The sequence below is a fragment of the Grammomys surdaster genome, unplaced genomic scaffold (assembly GCF_004785775.1).
Source record: "Grammomys surdaster isolate TR1022 unplaced genomic scaffold, NIH_TR_1.0 310, whole genome shotgun sequence".
NCBI lineage: Eukaryota > Metazoa > Chordata > Mammalia > Rodentia > Muridae > Grammomys > Grammomys surdaster.
Genome location: NW_021604729.1, coordinates 980,540 through 994,137, shown reverse-complemented (window position 1 = coordinate 994,137; position 13,598 = coordinate 980,540). Strand labels below are relative to the sequence as shown.

At 51.0% G+C, this 13,598-nt stretch overlaps 1 protein-coding gene across 3 annotated transcripts in view; it reads left to right on the top strand.

The window, feature by feature from the left end:
• Positions 1–13,146, top strand: part of Syt7 (synaptotagmin 7) — a 61,380-nt gene extending 48,234 nt beyond the window's left edge. For all 3 annotated transcript variants that reach the window (XM_028777510.1, XM_028777512.1, XM_028777511.1), the window contains 5 exons: positions 1,591–1,861; positions 5,198–5,367; positions 5,811–5,925; positions 6,428–6,627; positions 9,886–13,146. In XM_028777510.1, coding sequence (XP_028633343.1) covers positions 1,591–1,861; positions 5,198–5,367; positions 5,811–5,925; positions 6,428–6,627; positions 9,886–9,990 — 861 coding nt within the window. In that variant the 3' untranslated portion in view covers positions 9,991–13,146. The remainder of the gene's footprint in view (positions 1–1,590; positions 1,862–5,197; positions 5,368–5,810; positions 5,926–6,427; positions 6,628–9,885) is intronic.
• Positions 13,147–13,598: the final 452 nt, after the last annotated feature.

Genomic DNA, 13,598 nt, shown 5'->3' with positions numbered 1-13,598 from the left:
TCTCTCTCTCTCTCTCTCTCTCTCTCTCTCTCTCTCTCTCTCTCTCTCTCTCTCTCTCTCACACACACACACACACACACACACACAAGTTGAGTGCAGTTCCCCTTCAGCCACTAGGTGGAGCTCGAGGTCAAGTTCAAACTAAGGTCTAAGTCCAGGAGCCAGGACAAGTGAGCAGGCACCCACAAACTGACTTGAAGTTAGGACTAGCCATTCAATCATGGGGCTTGAGGTGAGTGACCTAAAATCTGTGTGCTCCAAGCCAAACTTTAAACATACCAGTGCCTGCCTCAGGATAGAGTAAGACAAAGACACAGAGGAGGCCCAAGCACAGGGAGAGTTAGTGTGTGGCAGGTGGCTGACCCGTGGGCAGTAGTTTCCATCATCAATGTGACTTAGACACTTCTCACTGGTGCAGGCAGGTCTTTGCTTGTAGTGGCTGTGGGGCGGGGCTTACCATGACTTGGGGCCTGGGCCTGTTGAGCAGAGCTTGAAGTCAGAGAGGATCCCTACTGCTGTGAAAACTTGTACGTGTAATTTAACCTCTTTGAGCCAGTCTCCTCAGCAAGAGGTGGGTGACAGCCACCTGGCCTGGCATTAAGAAGGCGGCGTAAGAGTCTTCACCATGGTATGTGCCTCTGTCTGCCTTATGTCACTGTGATACTGTGTTGAGAAGCTGGGGTTGCCTCTTCAAGAAGCAGGGTGGGGGGGCAAAAATTTTCTGAGGGAATGTGGGGAGAAGGCAAGTCCCTACCATTTTGTCCCACCTGCAATTCTCTGGGGTCCACTCCTGATTCCCCTTTATCAACAAAAGATACCCAGGCCAGCAGGGCCCCTGACAGGGCAAGGTAGGACCTCAAGGCCTTCCATTATTCCTAGAGAGTGGTAACCCAACTGAAAAAGCCCCAACTGCCCTCTCCCGTTTCCACATTGCAATGAAAATGTGACACCCAACCCTTCCTTGTGGCCACCACTGCTGTCCATACCTGTCCAGGTATCTATTTTGAGGAACGGAGACTAGGGACAGGCATAGCCTGAAGGTACAAGCTCAGTCCCCAGGGACCCCAGCCTGCTTCAGTCCAAATCCCTGGGGACATCCTGGCAAGGCTATCTCAGTTATGCCCCTGGTGTCTCAGCCTTTCCTCGTCTGAAAACTTACTTACCTTTCCTATCTTGTCAACTGCATCATCCACAGACCCCAGAAAACCCTGTTATAAGAGTTGGTATGGCTTCTATGAGTCTGTAGGGCTGGAATAGGAGAGAAGGCCAGGACAGCTTAGGGTGACTCTTGGAGACAGTTTCAAGAGGAGGTGGGAGAGCTGGGTGTCCTGCTCACGACTCTGCAGTCCAGGAGGCAGAACCATCCTGGCCCTGTTCCCCTCCCTTTCTGGTTAAGGCAGGGCTCTCAGAGCCTGAACATCTTCCACTGGCCATGAATGTGACGGGCCACTACCCCCAGCTGGCCACATGTTGCAACAAGGAGAAATTGGCTAGCAGGCCTCCAGTCCAGACAGGTTTCTGGACTCTGACATGTTGCCCAGGAGCCTGGTAGACAGAATCCCCACCAGCCCACTATCTTTTCCCCTGCAGCTCTCCCCAGGCTCCGAGGAGGACGAGGCCCATGAGGGCTGCAGCCGAGAGAACCTGGGCCGAATCCAGTTCAGTGTTGGCTACAACTTCCAAGAGTCCACACTCACCGTGAAGGTCATGAAGGCCCAGGAGCTGCCAGCCAAGGACTTCAGCGGCACTAGTGACCCGTTTGTCAAGATCTACCTGCTACCTGACAAGAAGCACAAACTGGAGACCAAGGTGAAGCGGAAGAATCTAAACCCGCACTGGAACGAGACCTTCCTATTTGAAGGTGAGGCTGGTTGCTACTCCCACTTTCCTGCCCACTGATCCATCCCACATGTGTGGCTGCAGTGAAGAAACATAGACATGTGTGGCATGCATGTGCAGGTGCACAGGCATGCAAGCATGTAAGATGCATACACACACTAAAATCCCATGCACACACACGCCCAATGCATTTTGCTCATATTGGTCCCAGGAGATGAGAGAAGTCAACATGCTAGCCACAGGCTTTGAGGGGGAAGATCGTTACAGACTAGGGTCCCACCTTATGACATTCAGAGGTACATTGCTGTGGAGCAACCAGGTAAAGGGCCCTGCAAATCTAATGAAAGTACCAGAACCTTCTGGGACTCTTTCCTTCATCCTCATCTTCATCCTCCTCAGCCCTGGTCTAGTCTGTCTCAACTGGAACCTCAGATTTCTTTCTTACTGGCTGTGTGACATTAAGAAAAATCCTAACCTCTCTGGTCCTTAGTTTTTTCATCTATAAAATAGAGGTAATAATGGTACTTAAACAAATTAGTAGCTTTTCAAAGCACGTAGAGCAGGCCCTGACACCTAAAAGCTGCTGATATCAGCTCCTTGAAGATATGGTCTATTGCTGGTCTTCAATTCCTTACTACCATGGAGGGCAAGCAAGATCTCTGAGCTATTCCCTCTGGCTCCAAGAGGCATTAAGTCAAGTGTGCCTCTGCTCCCAAAGCCAATCTTATCTCTGCTGTTTGAGAACACAGGTTGTGCAGTGAGGTGACTGTCCCTGTGCCAGGCAGAGTGCTACAGTGGGAAGCCTTAAGTCTCCCCACAACCTGGTTCAGCCACAGAAAATCTGTCTCTGTGGGTTACAATTGCTTTGAGGTATCCTGATCTAGAACCCAATACACTTATCCCAGGGACCCTTCCCCAACTGGCATCCAAGCCCAGCCCTTGTGTATTCTGTGTCTTGACAAGGAGGTAAATGCCTCTGTGTTTCTGGGCCCCTCCTCCTCAGGTCAACATGGGCACCAGGTTAAAGATGACACAGTTAACCAGAGGCTTGGCCTCTGGAAGCATGTATGGCTGGCACATGGGTGAGGCTTATGGGCAGGGCCCCAGTCCTCAACTCTCTCACACAAACATTCATTCACCACCAACTTTTAACTGGATCCTGGAAGTTCAGAGAAGAATAAATCTGTCTTGTCTCATGGAAGACAAAGCTATGCTGATATTAAGCCTGTATAGTCTCCTCTTAGTGTGCAGAGAAACAAATCCTCAGAAACCAGCCATTCAAGGCAGGTTCTGGTGGATGGGTTTTTGACATATAGGAGACTGTTTTATTGGCACTGGAAAAACTGATTTAGGCACAGGAACCTCTTGAAGCCACTTACATTCCCAGGACACTTGATTCCATGCATCTCACTTGAACAGATGCCAAGGGTCACCTGGGCAAGGTCCCTTGGGGCCTTTAAGATGAACAAGACCTGTCTTCATTACTGGGTAGAAAGGGAGAGAGACCTTCAATGAATCAGAGGAATCCTCTCCCAGATCCATGTCCATCAGAAGCTCCTCTGTGGTTTCTGTGTCTTTGGTAAAGAGCCTACTAGTGTTCTTCCCAGGCCTTCCTCTCCATCACTCCAGCTGGTAGGGGTCCCTTAGGTGTTCCCTTCTTCCTGCTTACACCTCAGTACCTCACACCACATCCAGGCTGGCCTGTGCCCACCCCAGGTCACCTGTGCCTCCCAGAAGTCAGACCTGCCCTCCTCCTTTTCTCTTTCATTCTGGCCATGCCATCAGGCCATCCCACTAACATTCATCCATTCAATTATTTATTCTCTGTGCACACATGCGTGTGTGTGTGTGTGTGTGTGTGTGTGTGTGTGTTCAGGTGCATGTACACATGTGCATGTATACGTGTGGAAGGCAAAAGTTAACACTGGGTGTCTTCCTCAACTGTTGACCTTTTTAAGAAAATATTTTATGTGCATTTGTGTGCATCTACATAAGTATGAGCCTTTTGTGTGAGGAGCCTGTGGAGGTCAGAAGTTATGAGCTCTCTAACATGATTAGGCCGAGCCTAATGATCTTTGTTTGATCCCCGGAATACACACGGTGAGAAGAGACAACCAATCCCTGCCAAGCTGTCCTCTGACTTCCACATTCACACTGGCACATGGGTACCCATGTGTGCACACACATACACACACTCATGCATGCACACATCCACACACATAAATGTAATTTTAAAATATTAAGTGACTACTCTGGCCTGGCAGGCAAGCCATGAGATAATGGAGGAAAGAGATGGATAGATCTGTTTGGGCTTGTCCTAGAGCCAAGAAGGCAAAGTGACAGCCCACCCCATCTGTGATGCCAGGAAAGAAAACTAGATGTAGAAGTTGAGAATCGGCTGGAGCAGGCATGATGGGGGCTCACAGGTTAGGTCCTGATGAGGGCAGAGCCAAGACTTCAAGGGATCAGGAAAAAGGTATAGGGATGGAGCCTGGGCACTGATGGAGGAGCGGGTACCATCCCACAGAAGGAAGACAGTGGGGCCACACTTTGGGAGAATTGGGTACCAGAGTAGGCTGGCTTTCCTTCTGGGTACACTGGGGTGTTAAAAGGAGCAGGCTGTGGCACGCTGGCTATTTTTAAAAAATCAATCTGGCCACAGTGTTGAGAATGGGCCATGGGAGGAAGCTCGGGAGCGGGAAGGCCGGTTTGGACATTCTCATGGCTGCTGGGCAGGAGGTGCTGGTGGTTCGGGTATCCATGGGCTCTGTTTAGGAAAAGCTGATAGACAGACTGATCACCAGCACTTGGGAGGCAGTGAGGGAGAGAGCGGAGTCCCAAACACTGGTTCACTCTCACAGGCACCTTTCCAGTTTCCCTGTCCCCTCTCTTCCTGGGACTCCTTATGTGACAGCCTCATGGCCTCAGGCAGAGCCACTTGTCCAGACTTGATTGAGGGAACAAGGGGGCCAGTGCCCAGAGCTGAAATGGACACACAAGCAATGAGCACATTAATGGTCTTTGTCCTACTGCTGGTCCTGGGACTGTCACATAAACCATCTTGAGCCTCGGTTCCCCCATCTGATGGGTCACATGAGACAGATTCTTGCTGGTCCTTCAGAAGTCAGTCAGATAGCAGTTAGCTGTGGTCCCCTGGGCTAGGCTGGTGGCAGAGGTTACAAGGCCAGCCCACTCACAGGGCCTTCTTTCTTCCCCACCTTCATTCCTTTCTTCCTTCTCTCCCTTTTCTTTCCCCCTCCAGCCTCCCCTCCCTTCCACTCTCTATCTCTCCCTTTTTCTCCATTTTAACTTCTTTTCTTGCTGTGATAACACTTCTCACCTTGTTTATCTGCCCCAGGGTTTCCCTATGAGAAAGTGGTGCAGAGGGTCCTCTACCTCCAGGTCCTGGATTATGACCGTTTCAGCCGCAATGATCCCATTGGGGAGGTGTCCATCCCTCTCAACAAGGTGGACCTGACCCAGATGCAGACCTTCTGGAAGGATCTGAAGCCATGCAGCGATGGGAGTGTAAGCCCCCCCCCCCAGTCCTTTAACTGAAGCAATGTGATCAGGTCTGACAGAGGGTCCTGACCCATCCTCAACACCAGGATGTCAACAGGGCTCAGGGAGGAGCACTGGTAGGCAGTCCCCAGAGAGCTGGCCCCCACCTATGGCTGGAGCCCTGGGGTTTAGAACTTGGGGCGAATCACCTGAGCTGTGCAGTGGGGCTCTGTTCAGGGAATTGGGAGCCCTGAGCAAGCACAGGCTCTCCAGAGGAGAAGAGATGGCATGACAGTGCTCACTAACAGAGGGGCTGCTATCACCCAGGTCAGGGCAGAAGGGACCTGTGGGCAGCTGGGCCCTCTGACCACACCCTCCCTTCTAGTTCCCACACCTGTCATCCCTGCAGGGAGATCAAGGGGAGCATCCCCCTCCCTGTGGCCCAGCTTCATCCCTCTTGTTGCCTACAGGGGAGCCGAGGGGAGCTGCTCTTGTCTCTCTGCTACAACCCCTCTGCCAACTCCATCATCGTGAACATCATCAAAGCTCGCAACCTCAAAGCCATGGACATCGGGGGCACGTCAGGTGCTGAGGCTTATCACGGCAGGATGGGCAGGCTCGTGGGGGGAGCTTCCCATGACACAAGGGTCACTTCAGATACGGGAGATAGAAGTGAATTGGGGCTCTAGCCCTAACCCCTACCTGTTGGTCCTCCGACTAGAGATAGCAGAGCTCTTTGGACATATTCTGGGTCAGTGTCATCAGGCAGTGAATCCGGAGGAAAGGCAGCATTGTGGTGGGGAGACCCTGGTCCTAGCTCGGGTGCTGCTTGTGTGTGGCCTTGGGAAGACCTGTACTAGAATGAGAACACTGAGGCAGTGTCCAGGGTCTTTTTAGGTTATACCATATGCTAACTAGCCCTAATCCCTCTTGTTCTTGCCTGGCCTGGACTTGTCATCCACTTAAAAAGCATGCAACCAGTTCCCACTTAGGGTTTTGCACCTGGAAGGACATGAGGTCCTTGAGTCCCCCCCCCCAACACACACACACACTGTCCCCTGACCCTTCATCTACTGTCACCTCCTAGACCCCTATGTGAAGGTGTGGCTGATGTATAAAGACAAGCGGGTAGAGAAAAAGAAGACAGTGACAAAGAAGAGGAACCTGAACCCCATCTTCAATGAGTCTTTTGCCTTCGACATACCCACGGAGAGGCTGAGGGAAACCACCATCATCATCACTGTCATGGACAAAGACAAGCTCAGCCGCAATGACGTAATTGGCAAGGTAGGACTGGGCTGGGGTGCATAGCGAGGTCTGAAGGGTTTGTTCTTAGGAGGCATCGGGGTCCAAAGACTTTAATGACTTGAGCTCCTAGCTGATCTGCACAACACTGGCTGGGTGGTCCAGAGGAAGTTACTCGGCCTCTCTGAGCTTCTGTGTTATCTTTAAAATGAATCTAATGCCAACCCTGCAGAGCGTCCCAGAGTAAGGTCAGAACCTCCTGAGATAGGAGGAGGTTCTGGATGAAGGTTCTTCTTGCATGTTTGGCAAGAAGCCAGACATGAGGTGAGTTTTTCTACAACACGATTCTATGACATAAACCCTCCACTTTTCTACTTTGAAAACCATGTTCCTGTATGTCTAACTCAATGTTAGGACTCAGTACAGACTCAAGAGTCCGGCTGCCTGGGTTCCGGTTTTGTTGTGACTTTTAGAATGGAACCCAGTTATACACTGCCACTAAGCTATACTTCTGGTCCTGGAGCTCCACCCTTAAAAGCTGTCACCTCTCTGAGCCTCATTTTCTCTGCTCAAAATGAGAGTCAGGAGGTGCTAGCTCCACAGTGTAGTGGGAGCATTTGATAAGGACATAGTGAGACGCTCAGCCTGTCACTTGAAACACACATGTAGCTTCTATTGTAATAGAAGTTAGTTCTGAAATGTTTGACTCCCATCATATTCTTTTGTCTTGTTTTGAGACAGTTTCCCTATGTATCCCTTGCTGTCCTGGAACTTGCTCTAGACCAGGCTGGTCTTGAACTCTAGAGAGTTCAGCTGCCTCTGTCTCCCTACTGCTGGGATTACAGGCATGCACCACCAGCTCAGGCTGGCCTCAGAGTCCTTATGTAGCTGAGTATGATCTTGGATTTCTGATCCTGTTGCTTCTCTCTCCCAAACACTGTGATTGGTTATAGGCAAGTGCTATTGTACCTGCTTTATGCCATGCAGGGACTGAGTCTGTGAGCTTCATGTGTGCTGGGCAAGCACGTCATGGAATAGTGTAGAAAACCAGTGATCAAAGCAGAGGCAGTGAGGAAATGGAGACACAGGTCCCTTGGTATATGACTGTTTTAGATACTTTTCCCCTGCTGTGAAAAGGCACCATGACCAAGGCAACTAGCAGTTTAATAAAATAATAATTTAGGCATCTAATTGGGGGCTTGCTTACAATTTCAGAGGGCAAGTCCAGGACCATCATGGTGAGGAACATGGCAGCAGGCAGGCAGGCAGGCAGGCATAGTGCTGGTGCAGTAGCTAGGAGCTCACATCTGAGTTGGTGTCAAGAGCTAACTGGGACTATCATGGGCTTGTAAAACTTCAGAGCCCAGACCCAGTGACACATCTCCTTCAACAAGGCCACACCTCCTAATCCTTCCCAAACAGTTCCACCAGCTAGGGACTAAGCATTTAAATATTACAAGCCTATGGTATCCTTCTCATTCAAATCTCAATAATAGTGTGTTTGGAGAAGGATGGTCTGGCATCTGCAGAGAAGGGACCAATCTGTAGGCATTCCCCAGAGAGATGAAAAGGAGGACTTTGTCGTTGGGAAGAGAAGAGCAGCTAGCCTTGTGGAAGAAAGCTGGCCCTGGGAGTATCATTCAGCCAACCCATGGGCCCAGATAGGGAGACTAGAGTGTATGCTGTGAGCAGGGGCCACAGTACCCCCTGCAGAGGCCCTTCTAGCCCCTCCAACAGCTCTGCTTCATAGAAATAGGTGTCCCTTGGGGACTACCTTTAGCTTCCTTTACCAGACCAGCCTTCTGTGGACCAAACCAAGTCAAAAAATGGTTTTGTTCTTGCTTTGGCCTGAGATAGTTTAGGAAGCCCAAGGACCTTGGAACCTTTCTGAGTCACAGACCCAGCTCAACTCCTGGAGGCTGGGAATCTGCCTTGCTAGGCTGTCATTGTGCTAGGCTGACATTGCAAAAGCATGAAGGCACAAAGGAGCACTTGGCTGTAACCTGTGGTGGTAATGGTGGTGATGGTGGGGTAGTGGGGTAGAGTACTCAGTGAGCCTCAGAGGGAGCTGACAGAGGACTTAGTTGGGAGAGGACAGCAGACACGCCCCTTGTGCAGCTGTCTGTATTATCAGTGTCTATTATCCACTGCACAGAGGAGCCTGAGGCTGAGAAAGATATTCCACCCCTGCATAGGATTTGCTCATTTTGTCATGGTGTTTGATGATTTGTTTGTTTTGACAGGTTCTCACTTTGTAGCCCAGGCTGGTCCTCAAACTTGTTATGTTCCTCCAGGGTGGCCTCATACTCAGCAATCTTTCTGCCTCAGTGTAAGAATTGTAGGTATGAGATATGACACATGATCATTTTAAATTTACAGAAAACTATGAAATATAATATGGCGTATCCATATCTCTCTTGCAAGTGTCCTCAATTGCTAGCCCCTCACAATGTATCTGTCACAGCTTAAGGAACTGATGTGGGACCTTGCTGTGAACCCACCAGACTTCATTTGCGTTTGGCCGGTTCTCTCACTGATGCCCCAGGCCTGCTCTGGGATCCAGCATTACCAAGCACATTGTCCTCAGTTGTCAAGGCCCCCAGGCTCTTTGACCAGTGACAGTTGCTTGCCCTCTAAATTGTCATGTTGATGGCCTTAAGGTGCCCTGTCCAGGGTCTTGCAACACTGCTTTGCTTCCAATGCCCCTGGTCTTAAGCATTCATTGGTGTCTAGGTCAGGCTCAGCTGAGACCACTTTGCAAGTTTCTAGATCAGCCCTGCAGTGTTGTGGAGCCCTTGCAGGAGCCTGGGCTGGATTGGTAGTCTAGAAGCACCAAGAGTTTCCTACTCTATTTTGAACTTTTAAACTATGGCTGAAGGTGGGACTCTTAACTCTGCCTGCCTTAGTTTCCCCATCTGAAAACTGGGGCTAATCATGTAGTTTGCTCACTTGCCAGGTTTGTAAGTATACACTGACCTCGAGATATAAAGCCCTCAGTACAAAGTCTGTGTGTGCGGACAGGAAATGCCAGGAGATGGGAGAGACAATAGCAATGGTGTGCCTTCCTAGGGCAGGGAAAGTTGCCCCAGCCAACTGCCTGTGTCCTGACCTTCACTGCAAAATAGGTTGCAGTTTGATGTCAAAGGGCCAGGCATGCCCAGGCCCTTAAGGGATAGCAGTCAGGGAACTAGGTCAGGCTGGCAGGAAGGGAAAGGGGCAGCCTCTGTGGGACAGGCTGTTACTATGGGACAGGGCCCAAGCCTCGGAGCCTGCCATAATGCATCTTCTCTTCCTCCCCAGATCTACCTGTCCTGGAAGAGCGGACCAGGTGAAGTAAAACACTGGAAGGACATGATCGCTCGTCCCCGGCAGCCTGTGGCCCAGTGGCACCAGCTGAAGGCCTGAGTGGGGCCAAGAAAGGCCCCAAGGGCCAAGGCCTGGCTCCCCATCATGCCCTACCACTTTATGCACAATGCCCAGCCCGGCCCCCCTGCCGTGGGTGAGGGGAGAACCCCGAGGGCTCAGCCAGGGAGGGGTACCAGAACTCTACTGGGCCCCATTTCTAGGAAGTACCAGCCCCACCCCCATGAGTCCAGCTGGGGCGTGGGGGTTCTGGGAGCCATTTCCCTGCTTTGCCTCTTTCTTTCCTGATTTGCTGATACTAAAGACGTGGGGGAAAGCTCAAGAGCCAGATGGGCAGATCCCTCCAGAGGCCCGCCAGGTGGGCATAGCCCCCGTTTTCTTTAAGGCAGTGCCTGGAGTGGAGAGAAGCCACCCCTTCCCTAGCCCCCCCTTTTGGGGCCCAGAAGAGGAAGGCCGAGGCGTTTGGCCACGGCCTGGTCATCAGGCCCATCCCCAGCTTCAGGTGCCGGCTGGGCCCTGGACACTGAGGATAGTGTATAGCCTGTGCTCCAGTCATGGAGACGTGGCCCTGTGTATTTGTGTTGTCTACTGTGTGTGTGTGTGTGTTTGTGTGTGTGTGTGCCCACATGCGTGTACACATGTGCACCTGGAAGCTACTGCGCACATGTGTGAAGGGGGTGCTCACTCCCTGTCCCCCGGGGCCAACAGTGCTGATTGGCTACACAGGGTAGCAGAGTTTCGTGTGGATGAAGTGGGGCTGGGTCAGGTAGAGGTCAAGGTCACGGGGAAGGTAGGAGAGTAAGGGTATGGGCAGCTGAGGAGAAGTGGGCACCAGGGCAAATGGCTGATTCAGCTGCCTCCTGGCACCCATGTAGCCTGTCTCTGTAGCCCCCACCCCCATAATCTCCCAGTATCAACTCCCCACTGCAATGTCATTCCTTGGGCCTGGGCTCACACTTCGTAGGCACCTACTCACTGTGTGCATGGCCTTCCAACAGGGCACCACTCCACCCTTCTCAGGCACTCCTAACCCCTCACCCGGGGACCCCCACCTTCCCAGATCTCATACTGTAGCCAAATTGGCATCTGCCCCACACTCTCTGGCTTGGATACAGCCCCTGATTCTCACCCCTTACCCCAACGCCTCCACCTTTCCTTTGGATAATCTGATCAACCCTGGCCTTCTCCAGGCTGTCTTGACACATACCCCACCCCAGAGTAGTAGCTCTTTCTGCCCCTCCCACCCACCATGCAAGCAGAGGAAGCAGGGACCATTCCAGGAGTCTGAGGTTGCCATACCCAAAGAAGCTGCCGTTTCTTCTCCCAGCCTCTGCTGAGACTAGAACTGGCTTCCCCTTGGAAACAGCAGACTCCAGAATGATCCTTCTTAAGCCCTGTCCTCCCTCTGTGCTGTATTATAAAAAGAGCCAGCTGGTGAAAAAGCCTCAAAAACAGTTGAGAGACTTGAGCCCAACATTCCCAGATTCTACCACCAGGTGGCACCAGAACACCACATCTGTGGTAGCAGTTGGGGCCCATAGTTACAGTTCTACTCTGCCTGACAACTTGACACATCAAGGATGGAAGGGGCTCTGGGCTGGATCTGCATATCTAGAGCACAATGGGAGCATAGTTATTTGGGCACATTTTCCTTCAATGGGCTTCCCCTTAAGCAACTTTCTGCTCTAGGTGTGAGATCTCCTTTTATCCATATCAAAATGTTCTTAAATCAATTTTCACACCCTTTCTCCAAGGACCTGGAGGAATCTCTTATGTACTAGGTGAATCATTTGTAGAGTGAATAATTCCATTGTAAAACAAATAGTCACCCATATTACTTGTAAATCTTTGTATACTGCAGCTTTTGCTTTAAATAGGATTTGCCCCAACTCCCTTGCCTAGCTGGGTGTAGCCCCTGGAAACAGACCCTCCAAACCCCTTGCAGAGGCTGTGTGGAAATAGAAGAGGGTAATGTAGAAAGTCTGGAAATTCAAGAGAAATTGCTGCCATCCTTCCCTTCATCTGCCTCAGTACTTCCACAGAGCCATCTGAGAGACCCAAGCAACTTGCACCAGTAGGTGTAAGCTTGGCAGTGAATTGATGCAGAGCTCGCCCCTGTACCTCTTAGCCAGTGAGCTCAGAGAGCATCTCCCACAGAGTTGCCCTCCCCTCAGACTACTAGGAATAGTAGCGACCCAACCTGGGATTCCTCAGCCCCCACGTGTAGGTAGAGTGGGGGATGCCGGCAAGAGGCTGCAAATGGTGGGCTGAGAGCAGAGTGGGTTTGCACAAGACACAGCTGGATGATACAGAGTCTGGGAATAGAATGGTTAGGGCAACTGGAGGAACATGGAAATGGAGAGGGGGATTTGAGGGTGAGGAGGGCACCAGAGCTCTGCCAACACTGTCCTAGGATCTTGGGCAAGTCACCCACACTCCCTGGGCCTCAGTTTCTCCATCTGTAAAAGGATGGTAATAATACTTCACCTACCTCATGCGGGAGGTTGTGAGGCCACCATCACTTGACCTAGGGGATCAAGGCAGGAGGGCTCTGAAGGTGCTACCCAGAGCAAAGTTGTCACAGACACCTGAAAGCAAGGCCCACCAGCCCGTCCACCCTACCCCACAGAGCCTCTAGGGACCGCCAGAGCCAATCTCTCTTCACTGTGTCCCAACCCCCTTTATGAGCATCATCTGACATCTTGTGGGCACTCTAGACTTAGTTGTTATGTTACTTAGGTAGCCTTTCTTGTGACCATCTTCTCCGTGTAACTGCTATACAAATTCCACCTGCCCCAGCACTCCCCTCCACCTGCCCTCCAGCACCAGAGGTCAGGGAAGGGACAAAGGAAAACAGCCACAAAAGAAAAAAAAAAAAAGCCACGGGGATTCCCAGCTCAGCTGGAGCCCCCAGGGGTGGGAACTGGTGGCTCTGTCTGTATTGTGTTTGAGTCCTTGAGCGCAAGTGTTTTATAAAAAATAAAACAAAAATCCACTATCACAAAAAAAAAAGAAAAAGAAAAAATACAGCAAAGAGAACTGAAGACAAAAGGGAAAAAGAACCATACATTTTTTTCCACCATACGCACCCTCTAAGCCAGCAAAATTTTCCTCTTTGCAAAATCATATTTTTGTGGGAATGGGCCCTGCTTTTTGTGGCAAGGCCTGTTCTGATTAATAAAGGATCGTGAAAAAGTAGGGCCTTGGCTGTTTCCTCTGTGGGTCCCAGCCCTCTCTCTCTTCTTCCAAGGGAAGCAGCAGCTGGGAATGAAGGGACTGGGGAGTCTTGGGGGTATCTCCACTCACCTTGTCACCTCTGAGACTTGACTTTTCAGTAGTGGTTTAGGCCTACCTGAGGTTCCAGCTCACCCTCAGATCTAGACTAATCCCCACATTCACCAGCTGCCCCAAAGTAGAGAGCATTGCATGTCCCAGGTCAGACCTAAAGACATCCTTAGAAGTAGTAGGATCTCCCTGAGATCTCCAAGACCTCTCTTGGAGTCCACTTAGCTTTCTCTTGTCAGGAAACCCTTATCACTCTCCCGGGTCGGTTAAAAAAAAGCAAAGATAGGACCCCAACTACCACCTCATCGTCACCTGCTCCACTACTATGACTTGGGGCCCGATGTCTCCTTCCAGGTCCTGGCAGG